This window comes from Tachypleus tridentatus, chromosome 1 (genome assembly GCF_004210375.1).
Source record: "Tachypleus tridentatus isolate NWPU-2018 chromosome 1, ASM421037v1, whole genome shotgun sequence".
In the NCBI taxonomy this organism is placed as follows: Eukaryota; Metazoa; Arthropoda; class Merostomata; order Xiphosura; family Limulidae; genus Tachypleus; species Tachypleus tridentatus.
Genome location: NC_134825.1, coordinates 7,700,936 through 7,720,701, shown reverse-complemented (window position 1 = coordinate 7,720,701; position 19,766 = coordinate 7,700,936). Strand labels below are relative to the sequence as shown.

At 31.7% G+C, this 19,766-nt stretch overlaps 1 protein-coding gene across 3 annotated transcripts in view; it reads left to right on the top strand.

The window, feature by feature from the left end:
- Window positions 1–19,766, top strand: part of LOC143237760 (SLIT-ROBO Rho GTPase-activating protein 3-like) — a 95,334-nt gene that overhangs the window by 48,062 nt on the left and 27,506 nt on the right. For all 3 annotated transcript variants that reach the window (XM_076477518.1, XM_076477357.1, XM_076477430.1), the window contains exons 3-6: window positions 13,104–13,269; window positions 14,155–14,217; window positions 17,215–17,373; window positions 18,952–19,080. In XM_076477518.1, the coding sequence (XP_076333633.1) occupies window positions 17,218–17,373; window positions 18,952–19,080 (285 nt within the window). In that variant the 5' untranslated portion in view covers window positions 13,104–13,269; window positions 14,155–14,217; window positions 17,215–17,217. The remainder of the gene's footprint in view (window positions 1–13,103; window positions 13,270–14,154; window positions 14,218–17,214; window positions 17,374–18,951; window positions 19,081–19,766) is intronic.

The following is a 19,766-nucleotide window of genomic DNA, read 5'->3' as shown; positions in this document are numbered from 1 at the left end:
CCAGCAACACATCCTTATTCATGGGATTTACAGTTTCAAAGCCAACTGCATAGGACTTCTTTCTCATGTAGGTGGTAATCAAAGCATCCCTCCATCATGTAACTTGAATGAGCTTTGGATATTTTAACACTCAAACAAAACATACTATTTACATCTAGCTAGTTGATGAACAAGATAGCCATGGTGGTGATCTTAAATAGCAAAAGTCTGGATTAAAACTTTAAGATTAGATGGATTTCAATTGATCAGAAAGTCATCTAGTTGAGTAAGTTGTAAAAAGGGTCTTAACTGCTTGGTTACAATAAAACTATTCTCTAAAACTACCTTTAGAGCATAGTGTTGAAATTATTATTTTAGCCAATGGTAAATTAACATTTCTATGGGTTTACCTGTACTTGTACCAAATACAACCCAAAAGCAAATGTGTCTCTAACACCTGTGATTTACCAACCTTACTGGGTTGCTACTTGACCAATACTTATAACTCTGTTGTCACTACTGTGACAAAGTCAATAGAGCTTGTTATTCACTCAAGAAACATTCCAACTACAGAACTCAACTTCAGAAAGAAAGGAACGTGACCAATACTGCAATGTTTATTCTTACACATAAGAACTGATTCAAATTGGATGATGCCAGTTTCTAGTTTTGACCATTAGAATCTACTTATGCTTACAGTATCTTCCCCTTGTTACTTTTTTCCAGGTATTTAGCACTAAGAGCATGTGTTACTAATCTCGGTTGTAATAAACTTAGAGCTTGCATTTTCACTGAACTGAAACAGTGTCAAGAAAATATTCACCAAACTGTATATTTTCCAACTTTTCTTAATTTATTCATTGTATCTCAGATGAAGTTGTATAAAAATAGTATTTCTGATCCTGACTCAAGGTAATTGAGTGGTTGTCATACAGTATACGCACTATATTTTACCTTACAATTCCATCCAGTAGCTTGAAAGGTAAGGATGTTACTTCCTTTAAGTCTCTGGATTTTTATCCACATGACTATACTTGCTGCTGATAATCATTGTTAATCCCAGTCATACTGATTGGAAGGCTATCATTGGTCATTCAACCAATGACTGGAGCTGTTTATCACCTCAAGATCCACCACTTTTTCATCTGGCCTTTCGTGAACAGCCAGATAAGAATACTTACCTCTTTCTTCCTCATCTTCTGGATTGGAGTGGGATAAACCATTTGTTGCTATCATGCTTCTCTGACTCATTATTCTTTTACTCAACTTCCTGTTCAAGTTGGAGGGTCTTTAGTAAAATTTTGATGGCTGTTCAACATACACTGCATGCTTTTGCACACCTCTCAGCAACAATTGGAGCAACAATCTTAATGGACAATTGACTCATCAGAACATGAAAAGCTATTTCATGCCAGGACTTGGGGCTTGCATACTAATGGTACACACCAAAACTGCACCAATTCTATACACTTAATGTATTTCTTTCTTCACTTTCTTATCATAGCACCTTTTCTGTCATATGGTACCTATCCTAACCCTTTACATACAAACTTGTGTACACCAAGTATTTTAGGTTTTAATCTCTTCTTACATTCTTGTGTATATTTTATGAGCATCTGCTTTATGGAAAGACTATTCATCATGTTCACACACAGCAAAATTTGCTAGCCAAACTTTAGCAAGTAACCTGTTGCCTTCTCTTCAGTTGCATGGTATTCCACCATCACATGTGGTGTTAGTCCCAGTTAGTTTTGTGAGGGATTAACAAATATAGTGAGCACATGGGTGACAGTGTGTATTATTTATCATACTAACCTAGTATATTGGGTGTGATAAGGTGAAGTGTACATCTTCACTAACACTTTACACAGCTAAGAAAACAGTTGAGTGTTGAAGCTAGTTTTGTGATCCACATGACTGTTTTCAGGTGGAACATACTAGGCTGTTCAGTGTTCTGTCGACTGATCAACCATAGATAGTGCCAAAATATCAATTTGTGTATAAGCCTCAGCCCACTTTGTGAAGTAATCAATTACTTCAAGTATATAGAAGTAATCTTTCACCTCTGGGAGTGAACCAACAATATCCAGAGCTATTCTATGTAGGGATGTTTCAATAATTCTTTGCTGGAGAGTGTCACTTAATATCAGACTTGGCAGATGCCACAATACCACTAGACCATCAGTTATCCATACTTCTGTTTTTGCTACCATCAGTTCTCATTGGAAAGACATCAGCAGCCATTCTGGGTGCACCAGCTATTGGAAGTTGTTCTTCTTAAACCATAGATTCTAGCAGCATCAGCAACACTTCAGTATTTAAGGAAGAACTTCTAGACTCAATAGTTCTTTTAAATAACCAGCTTATTTTATTAACTGATTCTTAATTTGATCATAAGTCCTTCAAGTTGTGGTAAATGCCATTGTATTGAAAATGTCTTCTTAAACTTAAACACATTAGCAGTGGCAAAGATCAGTGCAGATGTCACCAGAAACTCGTTAATGATATATTCTGGTCACATTAATAAAACGTTCTTCCTATCAACATTGAGGTATCCTTAGATCTGTTTGATTTTACTTGGAGCAATAAAACAGATCCATAGAATAACAGGAGATTCAAACAAAATGTTCATAATAGAGTATTTCTCAATTTTTTTGAAATTGTTTGGGTTCATGAAAAGGAATAAACAGACTAGGCCCAATGTAAGATACAATGAGAAATCTTTATCTACAAACACACACACATTGTGTTCACTTGCTCTGGGTAGTAGATAGTTGCTTTTACTGGATCTGATTTGCTCTTTCTCCAAACTGCTCTCACTAAAGATTTCTATCTGACTGGTTAAACCTACTATAATTTGCTTAACTCAGTGATGTCATACTCGCAACCCAAATTTACTAGCTCTACCAACAGAACTGGTCATTCCAATTCAAACTTGGGTAGGGCCATAATCTATAGGCACCACCTGACCTACTATTGGAAGATGCTACTGTCTTTATTAATGGTTAAGGTGAAATTTTGCAAACATGCCATTCCATGGGTGGTAAATCAGGTGTTGTGTCAAGAGAATGACAAAAAATAAAGGTAGACAGAACAATTTCTGTCTATGTTTATTTTTGTCATTCTTTTGACACAACACCTGCAGTATCCTTTTTATCTTTTACACTCATATGGAATTTTTGACATTAATAAGTTTTTCTGTGTACATGAAGTTTCATCTTAGCACATTAACAAGATATAAGTTTCTCAATAGAAAAGGTAAAAATGTAAAAGGTAAAAAGGATACTGCATGCTTGTATACCACCCCCTCACCCCCACCCCTGCACTTTAATGCTTTTGTTAACTATTGTGGTAATTCTGAGAAGTTTTTGGAAAGTCAGTGAAAAAGATAGTTAAAGCCATTCCTATGATGAATTTGGAGACTGGGTTTGGGAATACCATGACTAAATCATTGATAAATGAATTCTTCAGGGTTTGAAACGTTTTATTGCATGTTTAGCATTTTCTTTGAAGTTTTACTCCATATTAATGAGATGATACACCTGTTCATCAGCTCCAAATTTAGACATAAAACATCAAAGCAGATAGACAGACAAACAGCTGTGAAAGGCAGATACACAATTTCAGAAAAAAATGCCTTTATTTGCACTAAAACAACAAATACAGATTAATAACAAAAAAGCAAACTAGAAATATAATTTAATGATGAAAGGTCAGATTTGGCTTTAATATTTATTTAAGTAGGATGTTATATATAAATAAATAAAAGGAACTTTTATTGGCATAGTTAACTACAACAAAATATTAAATTATCTTACTGTTTTTTGGTTGGTCATTGAATAACTAAATAAATCTGGTATTACCTGGTTCTCTAGCAGCATGGAAGACTTTTATTGTACATATTTGATTCAGTCTCAATAATTAGGCATAGAACACAGAAATAATAATTTAAAAACAAATATATAGCTAAGCAGACTGGAAAATAACCCTGTCATAAATTTTGTTTGAAAACATAACTTGCATATACATTGGCTGGAACTTTTATGACAGTCATATACATGCTGCAAACTTGAAATGATAAAAGATAAAAGTAGCTGAATTCCATAAAATCTCATAACAGAGAGATTTAGCATCAAATAGCAGTTGTTCTAGATAATCTATTACCATAGAAAGTTACCTTGCTACAATTCCTTTCACATTGGACGTGAGTCATTCATAATTTGAATCAGGTTCATAATGATAGAACATGAGGCCTGAGAAAATAAACTCAGTAGTACATATCAGTGTTGTATATAAACTATGTGTTTATGCCTCTTTGAAGTAATATAATATTTATTTTGAATTCATTCTTTGTTCTGAAAGTGTGCAAGTTTAACATAATATGTAGCTAAGAAAACTGTTAAGTTGGTCTTGTTTCGAGTTGTCTTTGTTATTCTTGAAAGTTAATAATACCTGTTACTGTCTGAGCAGAATATTGCTTAATACAACATGTTGTATGAGGAGAAAACAGCAGTTGCTATCAGTGATTGAAAATTGTTGTTGTGGTGTGACATCTGATGAGGTTGAGACTTGGTGAGGGGGTATGCACCAGCTAGAGAAATTAAATCATAGCTCTAATTGCAGTCATCCAAGACCATTAGTGAGAGACTAGAGATTCTGTGTATAGACATTTTCTGCCAACCAGAGCTATATCATCAGAAGATTAGATTACAGGTATTGAATGATGAAATGAGCTGGGATGTATACGTTAATATGTACATGATCCACAATGGAATTGTATATATGTAAATATGGATAAAACAAAACCACTGGGATGCTTCCTAGAACACCTTACCATTCTGCCATCTTTAATCAGGAACCTTCCAACTTGTAAGAGCATCAGCTTCCCTGAGAGCTCCATGCTTCTTCCATAGTGTTTGAAGGTACAGCCTTGGAATACTGGACCACTTCCTTCATCATTTAAGACAGGTGACTGTATTAAAAATAGATTCAAGGGCAGGCAGTACTATGCCTGATACTGATTATGTATGGTTCAATGCTTGGCTCATTTAGACAAGAAATAAAGAGCTAAGAATGCATGGCTGGTTATTTATTGTGAGGCAGATGAAGAAGTACTGTATTTGGCATGATAAGACAGCTTTGGCAGTGAACCAAGCTACCAGTGATGACCTCCTACTTAATATACCTGGAGTTATACCTGTTTACCAGCAGAGAAAATTATCATTATGTTGAGAAATCAGTGACTCAAAGGAAGTACATTCCCTGCTTTCTGAACTATAAGGTACATTGTATGATCATCAAAGGCTAGGATGATCACTGCATCAATCACCTCATCTGATGATTTAAATGAAGTAGTGATCCTTGCTTTCCCCAATATCTAAATCTTTTTGTTATTGTACACTTGAAAATAAAATAAAATAAAAACATTGTGTTCATTGTCACAGGAATGTTGATAGAATGCAGCACAAACAAATAAATACTGATTAAATAGAGACCAAAGGAAGACTGTGGACAATGTGGTTCATGGTACCAAGGATAAATGGTCTGTATGGGATCAAAGCATGGGCACATGGGAATTCCACAGAAATATTACTTGGCCAAGGTGATTTTCATATTACTCTGCCTCTAAAGGTAGGTTTTAGATGGGTTTTAAATCCAGTTATGACCCATTTTTAACATATACATTTAACTGACTTTTTAACCAACTTCATTTCATAAATCTTGCATTCTCAATTCTCACATTTGATATTTAAGGTCAAACTCTGGACCCTAATGAATATTTTGTTCTTCAGTTAACAAGTGATATTCTTCCAGTTTTGTGTGCTGAAGATCTCTGTTATGTTTCCATGGGAGGAAAAAGCTACTTAGAGTCTACCTAAGCTCAGGACTTTCCTGTCTGTGAGATGAGCAATGTAATCACCTCAAGAAGTGGTCAGGTATGAGGGTGTGAGGTACCTGTCAATGCCCAACTAGCACCAATCATCACACTGGTGGACACTTGGGCATCTAAAGGATGTATTGGCACCTCAGGGAGTGAGAAAATGACACAGACCTCACTGGCAGTTGAAATACCACAAGCAGTGACTATAATGATTGTGCAAGTGAATGAAGAAGCTTAGACTTCCAAGATCCTAAAATCATTAGCAAAATGAAGTGAGGAACAGGCAAACTACATTTGATGAGGTCCAGTGACAGCTAAGAAAAGTGTTCCTGACCACTTTGCTTACTGCCATCAGGGACTGCCTGACTTTACAGGATATATCTACATTGAAAGAGCACTCTCAGAAGATGGTCATATGTTGGAAAGAGAGAACTGGCTGTGATTATCACTTCTGTCTTGGCCCAAAAAGTCCAACACTTTTGTGGACACAAACAGGATCTTGCCAAAGCATGAAATGTTATCAGAGTGATGACTGTGTCCAATTGCTGAACAACTGTAGCTTTAGAGGATTTACTGTCATGTTTGAAGTGAGGGCAAAAGATGTAGTTGAAATGGGTAGGTGTATATTTTGTGTATTCTGTGTATTTAAATTTTTAAGTGTTTTATATAATTATGTACTTCTATTTGTATGTCATTTTAAGGAATTTTATTTCATAATAAATGTATCTGCATTTCTTGATTACTTTAGTATGTTTTGGTTTAATTATATATGCTATGATATTGTGCATTATAGCTAAATTGTTAGTCATTGTTAAAGGTTTTGTCTTTTATGTTGAATTTTTAATTTTATAATATACCTTGAAGGACTTAGTTTATATTATGATTATGTACTGTATTTTACTCAGAATATTTTTAAGTTTTTTTTTATATTCTGTAAATTATTTTTATTTAATGTGACTAGTTGAATGATTTTGAAAGAGGTTGTTTTCTGTTGTGTCCAGTGCTATGAATCAAGTTGATATGTTAGCTATGCTTTGAGGAACTTATTGAAATAATTTGTATTAAATGTACATAATTTTGTTAATTATTAAGGGTTTCATTTGTTTCCATGAGTTTTTACTGTTTTATGTACTGTTACTTAATATTGATTCTTCCACTAAAAAGCTTTACTTAAGTTGTATTTTGTACTGTGATAAATTGTAAAGATTTCCTTTATCAGGGGCTCCAACTTTGTATTTTTGATGCTATCATGTATCAAACAAATTAATTCTTCATCAAAGAGTATTTTTCACTAATATGTTGGGATAATGAATTGTACCATTGTTGAATAGCTTTTCATCCTTATATATGTATTACTCTATTGAAAACATAAAGTTCTTCTATTAAAATGTTCAATGTTAAATAAATTATTATTTTAACTTATGTATTATTTATTTGTCATAGGGATCATTTTTGTATTTTCTTTGTTTAAAGGTATTTTGATGTATTATAGTTTCTTTCTTCATTTGAGGGTTGTTATGTCTGCATCACATGTAAATGTATTAGGGAGCTACAAAGGGTTTACGGTTCTCATAAAGCACAGATTTAAAGTTTGCTGTGGGCTTGAGATGCCTGAAATAAAGAAGGCAGGAAATATATGTGTGTGTGTGTTTCTGTCTCTTTTTTAGCATTGTGATATTTAATCTGAATTCATTCTTTGTTTTTAATATATGTGGGTTTCTAATAACAATTGATGAAGAAAAGCATTGAGCTTATTTTTCCCTTTTTTGTTATTTTCAAAAGTGAATAACACCTATTTTCTTGGGAGAATGTTACTTAATAATCTTTCATAATGTTTTGGATAGTATGGGACCTACTGATCCATATTGGCTGTTTCATGCTCTAAACTAAATTAACTTTTGAGAAAAACAAACAAAGTGAAATCCAGTCATTATCATTCATATAAATATCAAGTTTTTTGTTTTTTTTAATTTACTGACTCTACAACATCTGAATGCAACCCATTCCAAAGACCAACAACCCTGTTAGAAAAGTAAAACTGTCTTAGCTGAAGATGACTCCTACCATTCCAAACTTTATATTTTATTCCATAGTGTTAATATTCTCACTGTGGAAAAAGATGATGCATGAACACCATTAATTCCCTTTACAATCTTAAATACCTTAATCAGATACACCAAATTTTCAAGAGAAAATTATTTGAAACATTTCAGCCTCTCCTCATAAGACAACACCTCCATCCCAAGCATCATTTTTGTAACCCTAACAATTTGATATCTTTCCTCAAGTAAGGAGTCCAAGACTGAACACAATGTTACAAATGTGACCTAACCAGTGACTTGTACAATGAAATTATAACCTCTTCAGACTTGTATTCAGTATTTCTGTAAATACAACCTAAAATCTTACTTGCCCTAAAACTATCAACATCAAGATCCATTTCTTTTGTAACACTTTTAAGGTTATTCTCATCTAAATTATTATAAACTACATGCATTATCTATGCATTTATTATATTTAAAACCAATTTCCCATTTATTTACCCATTTCATTAAGTGATCTAAATCCTGTTGTAAATGAATAGCATCTTCTTCAAGCTAGGACTGCTGAAGACCTTAATATTATCAGCAAACCTAATTAACTTATTGACTATTCCTTCATCTATGCCATTAATGTAAATGAAAAAGAGCAAAAGTCTTAAGACTGAGCCTTGAGGTACCCCAATTGTGACTTTAATCCAGTTTGACTGAACTTATTTGTACAATTCTTCATTTTCTTCCATGCAATCACTTTTATCCAGTTTGCTAACATATCTCCCACACAGACAGAGACACTTTTTTTATAAGCCTATTATGCAGCATCTGAAAATCCAGATACACCAAATACACACTCTTACCCTCATCAACATAAACAGTAACCTTTTTAAAGAATGTCAAAAGATTTGTAAAGCAAGATTTTCTCTTAGTAAAACCATGATGACTGCTCAATTAAATTCTAACCTTTTTTAAATGACTTTGGGAAGCATTTTTTAACAGACTCTCCAAAACGTTTCCCACAACTGATTTTAGACTAATGGGTCTATAATTACTGGGACAATTTTTATCACTTCCCTTGCAAAAAGGCAATACATCAGCTAACTTCCAGTCCTCTGGTATTTACCCACTATTCAGTGACTGAGAAAAAGAGAGTAGTAAGTGGTTCACATATCCAATCTTTAGCCTCCTTCAAAACCCTTGGGGAAATATTATCTGGTCCAGCAGGCTTGTAATTTTTAACCCTCCCAAATATTTCTTAATCACTTCAGAATTAATGCAGCTACCTTGTTGTTATTTATCAACTATTCAAGATGTAGAATACTGCTTAAACCTTCATTAGTAAATACCAAAGAAAAGACTAAAAATTTAATAAACACATCATCTCATAATCACCAGATACAAGCCTTTCTTTATCATCCCTCAAAGGCTCTATTTCCATCCTTACTGCTAATTTTAAAATTTTCAGCCAACATCTTCTTATACATCCTTTTTGATATCCTGATTTCCAGTTTCACAAACTTTCATGATCTTATATAATCTTCTGTGTCTCTTGTCATACCAATGAATTAAAATATCTTAAATGTATGATGTTTTTCTTTAATTTTTATCTCTTGAACTCTTTGTGAGCTAACTTGGATTTTACTTGCACCTACCTTTTCCTTTCTATAAGGAATGTGTTTATCTTAAATGTTTTAAAATTAATCTTTAAACATTTTCCTCACCTGATCAGCATCTCCAAATAACTCAGCTGCCCTGTTCACAATAGATAATTCTTGTTGTTTCACTTCAAAAATTATTATTTTTTAAAATACATAACCAAAATAGCATTATTCCTTATCTCCATATGCAGCAAAACACTGAACCAAATTGAGAAATTATGACTTTCATCCAGTAGTTCCACATTTTCCACCCTTTTGATCATTTTTATATTTGAAGTTAAAAGTAAATCTAAAATGGCATTGTTTCTGGTAGGTTTTGTGACTAATTGGTGAAGAAAGCCAACCTGAACAGTCTGAAAAACATTTCTCCTCTATGGTTTGAGTTTAGCATTTCCCAGTCTATATGACTGAAATTAAAATCACCCATAATTATAACTTCATTAACAATAAACTCATCATAAAGTTTCTCACTAATTTCATCAACATCATTTGGTGGTCTGTAACAAATTCTCACTAAAAGTCTTTTCCCTTTATATTCACTAACAGAAACTCAAGTGGATTTATTTCCCTTCCTATTATCTTTAAATATCCTCAATTTCAACAGGATGTAACTCACATTTTCATATCAGGCTAGTCTTTCTCTCTTTCTCTATTAAATATTAAATAACCTGTAACCTTGTATTTCAAATAAACTTTTGTCATCAAAATTATCTTTATTTAACCATATTTCAGTTATTCTCATTACATTAAAACCCGTTATTCATTCTAATGCTCTAAAATCATAATCATCTGTTTTATTCTGTTTTATTGATTATACTTTTAGCATTACAACAGTAACAATTAAGCCTATTCTTGTAACTACTTGTGTGTTCACTTTATATGTTAAAAATTTCTCTGGTTCTTACTCTTTTTTGCATGTAGATTATCCTGGCCCTAACAACTATCTAGTCCCAGTTTAAAACTTTCCTTATAGCTGAGTTAATAGCTCTTGCAAGCATGCCAGACCCTTTCCTACTTAAGTATAAACCATCCATTCCAAGAAGCTCTTTTCTTTCACTGCATCGATCCCACAAGTCCAACCAGCTCATTTTCATATATATCCTAAGCCTAGCATTTAGCTTTAGCAGCCTACTTATAACTTCATCCCCACAGCTAATTTTGAGCAGTGTCCCTAACAAAATTAATTATGACCTTTTACTTAAATGTCTTTATCAACCCTTTGTACTTATTAATTACCTCCTCTGACCTACCTTTCCCTACATCATTAGCCTCTACATGCGTTACAAAAACTGCCCCTCTGCTAGTCTACTTTACTATATCTCCTGTTCTGTCAGTTATATTCTTCATCTCTGCTCCAGGTAGTATAATCTGATTCTTTTCTCCTTTACCCCACAGATTATTCTATTCACATGCCCTATCAAGGAAAGAAATCATCTGTAACTATAATATCCTTAAAGTCCGTATTCTTATCTGACCCTTTTGTTTTCCTTCCCTCCAATTGCTCCTTATTTACAGAAGCCAAAGGCTGAAATTAGTTGCTCAACAGAATAGGGTCATTATAACTATCATACCTGACTACTTTTTAACTCTGATATTATTCTTTCTAACTTCCTGAATGTCATTGTTAACTGTGTTAACTGATGTATTCCTTGTATATTAAAGTTTAAGCTCCTTCTGAAATCCTACTACCATTTCCTACAGTTTACACTTTTCTTTATTTTATTGTCTCTACTTTAATTATGACATCCTCCAAATTCTTCTCAAACCTACAAACTTGACATTAAAACTGCACATCTTCATTACTAACTTCCTTAATAGTACATGCCAGTCCCATGTTCCCAAATAAAACCCACTCATTGCACCCATTACACATAACAAACTGTGAAATCTTAACTCCTACACTAGTCTTGAGCATTGTATTTATACTTATAGCAAAAAATAAATATTAATACCAAATACCAGTAGCCTGTTGTTAACACTATCTGTTAAGCCTAACATTTCATAACAAAGAAGATAATTTTTCATTACTACTTTGCTTTCACACTGAAGTTTATCTTTAATTATAAAGAAATTAGAAACAGAACTCAATAATTTATTAGAATTAACAATACATGTAATGTTAATAATAGTGTATTTTGCTTTATTTATTACCTAAGTATGTGTTATAACAGTATAAGTTAAATTTAAAACTCAAGAGACAATAAACTAGTTTTTGGATTGTATTTATTTAATAAAGCAGTGTATCTATCCTGTTTTACAATTCACCAGTATGGTGAAATATTCCTAAGCTTAAAGTACTATCACACATACTAAGCCTATTTTAACATAGTATTCCAATTTACAACACTACTCTCTAAGTTAAAACTTTTGCTATATTACTTTTATTTACCATATCTAGTTATTATTGTGTTACATAACTCTAGCTGCTACAAATTATGATATAAATATTAAATAACTTTCAGAAATTTGTAACAGCTTAACTTTCCAGTGTCCTGTTCAATCAGATGTTATGTAAGGATATTGACAGTAGTGTTCAATGATTTTTCAGATGATATTTAGGTCTTGTGGCCCCACCTATGTTGTAAAGACAGTGACCTTTCATGTGGATAATACAGGTCTCTCCAAGTACATGTTAAGTTTCTTGTGAACTGTAAAATGTTAAATTTGCTCAGCTGGAACTTTATCTTTCTCTAAAAAGCTTGGTACATAATTTCAAATGGAACTTTGAAGAGAAGAGACAATGAAAGCAATAACTCAGTTTACTTAAAACAGCAAGTACCCACACTATGTTTGTGATTTTTGTTATATTACATATTATGCATTTTGTTTTACATTTTCATTATTTTTTTACATTAACTCATAAGAGCTTTATTACTATTCTGTAATCAATATCATGATCAAATCTCCAGCAATTTAGTAGACCTAAAGTTAATTCAATCCCCCTGGACATACCACAGCCAAATGCATAGGTTACACATGTGAAATTCTATGTGTTGTATCTTCTTGTAGATATAAAGGAGGTTCTTATGGATAAATTTAAGTAAATACGTAATGTAATGCCCTAAATGTTACTATTGATAACTTCTATAAACATAAATAAAATGTTCCAAGTGCATTTAGTAAGTTGTGTTGAGTATATACTTTCATGTTTTTCATATAAATAGTAATTTAAAAGGTTCTGCTGATTGTTTATTATTTTCAGTTGAGCACTTTTAGAAAATTATTTTCATATTTGCATGAATATGTGTTTTTAAAATAATGTGTTTTTACAAAAGAGAATAACTAAAGGGTTAATATTATAATCTGAATAAAGTAATCAATTTACATTACACGTGAGACTTTACCCTTTGATATTTGTAAAGACTAAAGCATTCTATACCTTTTGATGTTTCTCTAATCTCTGATAGCTCAACGGTAAACAAGTGGCAACATAAATAACTCATATGTGTGACTAGTGAACAAAGATCACATGACACTATAGAATTATGTGTAACTTTTCTACCTTAATGTTTTGTACAAAAATGTGAAAGTTCTTTCTTTCTCTTTCAGAAGAGGACAATGGCATCTGTTCTGTTCCAATTTATGCTGGGAACATCTACTTTCCATCACCAGAACAGAAAGTAAAAATAGAGCTATTCTGAGCGACATTTTTGCCAACCCATTGGTCAGTTGCCTCGGACAGATCACAGAAGATGTACAGCGAATCTATAGAAGGGTAACAGAATAAATAATTATTGCACATATTTAATTTAACTCCTTTATATGATGTAAATTATTTAAAAAGAGTTTTTCTTAACCACCTTTATCTTCACTTTTCACAACTCTAAGTAAAAACAAAAAGATATATTCATATATCAGTGACAAAAATTTACGAGGAAATTTAACACATGACACATCAGCCAGCCCAACTGAGTTTTATGATGGTCAACAGAGGGGGTATGTACCAGAAATCAGTGATTTAGGGTTATTTCAATAGTTCTTGATGAAAGAAGCTTGGCACAACTTTAAAAAAAATCCAAAATATTAATGAAAATATGGTATGATGAAATGTATAATGATTATGCTATGGTGACACCATGATGAGCATTATACCATCTTTATTATATTTGTTATTTATTGCAGACACTATTAGTTTTGCAAAATACTGATCTAATTATTTTTGTTCATGATTCCAGTCTTTCTTTTTTGAAGATAATGATAATATCGTGTTCTTTTTTTTTTTTTCTCTGTCAATGTAGCAATCATATGACTAATTTGCAAATCACTGGTATGTCAAATCAACTTGGATGTTTTTTAATACATTCTTTCAACATTTGACCTGGACCCATGGTTTAGCTTAATCATTACACATAACCCATCACATTTGAAGCATGTTTCATTGCTACGTTGTTTTGCTTTACATTTACAAATCTTTCAGGAATTATTTGTTCTTTTAAATCCACATCAAGATCCCAGGCTGGCAAGTGTTAAAATATTTTGTTTCTACTCATTCTACTTGATATAAAAATGTAGAGAATTGGCTTATCATCTGTTGATTTATTTATTTATTTTCTTCATTTCTGCTGTAATTTGTTTAGTTGAAGGTATTTTATTTTTCCAGTGTCGAGGAGTGAAGGTAGAATGTCAAACAGAACTGTTAAACATTGTACATGAACTGCACATTGTAAGTTATAACTTTAGCCTAATCATATGTTTTGATTTTTCTTAGATGTTTCTAGGTATATTAAACAATACCTATTTGTTTATTTTAAAAACTATATTTAGCTAAATCATATTTCTTTCTTAAATACTTTTATTCTAGAAAACATTCCAAATCTGAATATTCATTCATAAGATAATTTTAGAAGTTCTGAAATTTATTTCATATTATAATTTATAATAAATATTTAAGATATATATTTTTCAAGTTGTAATTTTTTTGTAAGCTCGAGGGAGATGTGGAGTTTTGATGGTGACATAAACCTCATATTATCTATATACATATTTGCATCTGATAATTCAAAAATAACCCACAAAATAACTATATCATAACATTTAGTGTCAGGAGTGGAGATTTATTTTGGTGAAAACAGAATAAAACTTGGAAAATACTTTAAATAGAATGTGAACAGTTACTTCAGATTGTGAAATTACTAAAACAGGAGGAATGAGATATAAAACTGAAAGCAAAGAAAATAATAAAAAGTTACAAGAATTTCAGAGACATACTATTTAATGAAGAACATAACATAAAAATCAATATAATTGAAAATAATATTGATTAAACTATTGGAGAAATAGAGAAAGATTACAAAAACCAAAGAGGCATGGAGAGGTTATAATGACAATATTTAAGAAGTATAAGAGAATATCAACATGGTCAATATTTTAGGTAAAGTAAAAAAAGACATCATTGAACTACGAAACAATATTAGTTGTGAAGTAAGATACCTGAAAACAAATTATTAAAAGTAACAATTTAATCATTAGCCTCTTTTGGTATCATTTCAAGAGTTCCAATCCAAAATACATCTGCTTTTAAGTATGAAACAAGAGTATTTATTTGGTTTACACTTATCACCACTATTGCTGTACCACCTATTATTGAAGGGCTTTCATAAACTACTCCAGAATTTAGTTGTACAACTCAATGTCAGCCAATAAAAAAAAACCAACAGGCTGTAATGGAAAGGTATCATTGGACACATACTTAGCTCAGTTTGAAATAATTTCCACAATAAACAGTTGGGATAACAAACAATAAGCTACCTAATTTTCTGTCCATTTAAAAGAACCAGCTTTGATAATATTGTGTAACTTTCCAATTGAGAATCATCACAACTATCAATCATTGGTAGACTCCTTATCTAACAGATTAGGTGTCACAGCAGAAAGAAATATTCAAAGCAAAGTTCTAGAACAGGATATGGAGTAGAGAAGACACAAGCCAAACATTCATAAGATTTGGAAAGGTTTTCACAATTATTTTATGTAGACACTCCTCATAAAGGTGTGGATACATTGCCATTAAAAACTAGCATATGAGGATTGTGTTAAAACAAAACAGGTGTCTATTCCTAAAGGAAGTGCTGCAGTTGTGACTAAACTACTAATTCAGCCATCTACAATCTACAGAAATATTTAGTCATATTGTACTTAAATTTCATATCCCTCTTAAGATCGTGGAAAACTTATAGGATTTATTAGACAACAATGTAAACAACACAAAACAACAGGTGATTCAAGTGTAATCTGAAAGGGCATATTGCCAGGAGGTAATAACATAGACTGCTACGAAGTAAGATCTACTGACAGAGAATAACATAGAGAAAGAACTTTTATAACTGTGAGAAATATGGCCATTACAGCCAAGATTCTAAGGAATTAGTAAGTGGAAATTCTTAGCCACACACAAAAAACAGAGAAGTTCATTATTTTAGGAAAATGTTTCATAAATCCTTTGGTGGTAAGTTTTGCAAAATGCTGATTGGCATTGGTTTCACAGCTACTTTTATTGTCTTACACAGTTTGGTGATGAGAAGTAGGAAAATGTTTCTAGAGAATAAAGAAGAGGGATTAGGAAAAACAACAGATAACATAAAAGTTTTTCATCAAACAGGAATATAGCATTACAACAGGAAGCTTTTTTACACCTCATCATACGTGGGTAATTGACACTGAAGAAGAGTTTATTGTAGGAACTGTCTTCTTGAAATGGATTGAGGCTAAGCTAGCATCAGTTAACTTCACAGTCAGTAACCAAGAAATATCTGTGTAATGCATGATAATTATTACATCAGAGGTTGAACTTCCAAAGAAGACAGGGACAGTATTCATTGCACCATCTAGAAGTGATGAAATACACATTGGAATCAAAATCTGTTTTTATTGTTGTAAGTTGTATTTGTGATTTCATAATTTATTTGTTAGCTAAAGGGTATAGAATGACTGAAAATTAATATTACTATTTTCACATACATTTGAAGTTATATTAGTTGTTTTATGAATATGGCTAGTTGAAAGGTAGTCAAAGAGATTATCCTTTGAACTGCAGCCATTATCAACTGATTCTGCTACCTCCAACGTTCTCACTGTTTAAGGATTAATAAAGATCTGAAGCAGTCAGTGGGTCTTCTTAAAGTACTTTGATCTGTGTTTGTTATTGCTTACTGGGTTATATTGTGGAAGTGCCTTCATTTGTTTTACTTTATACTACAATTTATTGTTGCAGGTTTCTGTGGACCATGTCTGCCTGGAAGGTGGAAATGAAGAAGGCTTCACACAGAAACCAACATATTATACACTACTACCCTTGATACCATGGATGAGTTTTTTGTCACTACTACTCTAACGACTTTGTGTTAATTGTGCCAGTAGAATAACTATGCTCCAACAGCCTTCACAGCTGTGGGAAGGGGAGAGAAGGGAAAGCCAAAAGGGGACCTGAAGAGCCTGACATACTTAAGAATTGACTACAATTTATATAAATGTAGGGGGCCAAATTATCTTTAATGCATAGTGTCCCATCTGTTTTAGTTATGCCACTGTGTTGTGCTGATACCTTCATCACTTCTACTTTCCAGGCAAAAATCTGTACAAAACTTTGAATCCAGTCTATTTTGTTATTGGTTTTGTTTGTTCATGTTTTTATGGAAAGTCACTGTTGTTATTATTTTTGCAGAGCATGAGGACATACCAAGCTTATCATTCTGACCAAAAGCAGATGGAAAGTAAACTGAGACTTCTAAAGTCCCAAAAGACGAAACTAGAAGAATCAACTTGTGTTGAAAAGCTTCGGCAACTGAAGAAATATTGTTTAGTAATGAAAGACCTCCAGAAGGTGGCATCTACTTAACATTATAATGTTTAGTGCTGGTTAATGCAGAAAATAAGTTTCAATAGCTAGACTATACTTACGTTTCTGTAGTATTTACAGGAAGATAATTGAAATAATAAATTTTAGACTATACTTACGTTTCTGTAGTATTTACAAGAAGATAATTGAAACAATAAATTTTAGACTATACTTACGTTTCTGTAGTATTTACAAGAAGATAATTGAAACAATAAATTTTAGACTATACTTACGTTTCTGTAGTATTTACAAGAAGATAATTGAAACAATAAATTTTAGACTATACTTACATTTCTGTAGTATTTACAAGAAGATAATTGAAATAATAAATTTTAGACTATACTTACGTTTCTGTAGTATTTACAAGAAGATAATTGAAACAATAAATTTTAGACTATACTTACGTTTCTGTAGTATTTACAAGAAGATAATTGAAACAATAAATTTTTAGACTGTACTTTTACTTGCTAATAATAATAATTTATTGTTTTTTACTATTAAAGAAGTGATATTACATATGCTGGATCAATTATTAAATAAGTGATATTACATATGCTGGATCAACTATTAGATAAGTGATATTACATATGCTGGATCAACTATTAAAGAATTGATATTACATATTCTGGATCAAATTCATAAAAGTTATTAAAATGAATTCAGAAAATAACATGAAAATCTGTCAAAGTTACCATGAAACTTTACCAGTTGAGGAAAGGGAATTACTGCTCAAATATGGTTCAGTAAAGTATAGTGACAATTTCATAAATAATTTTAAAATAAAACTGTTTTATTGTTTTCTTGTGGCCCACATTTAGGAATGTCTGCTGTTAGGGGTTTATGTATTAATTTATCCAAAGTATTTCACTGAAAGACTAAATTACAGAATGTACTAGTTAGCTCAGGTACCAGTGTATGATATCAAAAAAATATAAACTCAGCTACATAATTAACCATGTAACCCATGCACCTGAATACTGAGAAACTACATAAAAGTTACAGCATATTCTATATAACACATGTATCTGTATGAAATAGTAACAGACTAAATTACATAAAGTATAACCTAGTTAATAAAGAAAGTGTTGAGGAATGAGCTGTGTAGCATAAAATACTTCATTATGTGACAAACTAATAGTATTATAAAATACTTCATTATGTGACAAACTAATAGTATTATAAAATACTTCATTATGTGACAAACTAATAGTATTATAAAATACTTCATTATGTGACAAACTAATAGTATTATAAAATACTTCATTATGTGACAAACTAATAGTATTATAAAATACTTCATTATGTGACAAACTAATAGTATTATAAAATACTTCATTATGTGACAAACTAATAGTATTATAAAATACTTCATTATGTGACAAACTAATAGTATTATAAAATACTTCATTATGTGACAAACTAATAGTATTATAAAATACTTCATTATGTGACAAACTAATAGTATTATAAAATACTTCATTATGTGACAAACTAATAGTATTATAAAATACTTCATTATGTGACAAACTAATAGTATTATAACAATTTAACAACCATATTCAGAGAGAGTTCAAGTATAGTGATGCAAAGCTAAAATCCATGAAGGCCCGAAATGACTACTTGCTGGGCATGGAAGCTGCCAACACAGCAGTCCAGAAGTATTATATTGATCAACTTCCTGACTTAATTGATGTAAGTTTGACCTTGGACTTCTCGACTTAATTGATTTTGGAAATGTAAATTTACTGGCATTAAAGGAGATTTAGAATATTACAGAACATCAAGAATATTGATGAAACATGAAATTAAGTCATCAAAAAGGATGTATGAGAAAAGGTTGGTTGAAAATGTAAAAGCAATAACAATCCCTTTAAAACATTAAGGGTAAACAGAATGTTATGTTGGGGGATAGAACTTGAAGGATGATAATGGAAGGCTAGTATCTTAAGATTGCTTTTCTTCCGTTTTTCACTAATTAAAATTTAGGCAGTATTCCACAACTGATAGTTGGATATAAGATACAAATATATGACTATATTAATTTTGAGCTGTTTAAGAAAACATTGAGAAGATTAAAAAATAATAAGTCTTCTTGACCAGATGATATTTCCCCAAGGAATTTGAATGAGATTGAAGACTGAATATGTGAGCCACTTACTACTATTTTTTGCAAGTCCTTGAATTAGAGGGTGGGTACTGGAGGATTAGAAGTTGGCTAATGTTACTCCTCTCTTCACAGAAGTGATAACAATTGTACCAGTAGTTATGGGCCTGTTAATTTTACATAATGTTTTGGAAAGGTTTAAGAAAGTCTGATAAAAGATGCTTTATAAATTCATTCAACAAAGTTTAGAATTTTGTTGGATAGTCAGCATGGT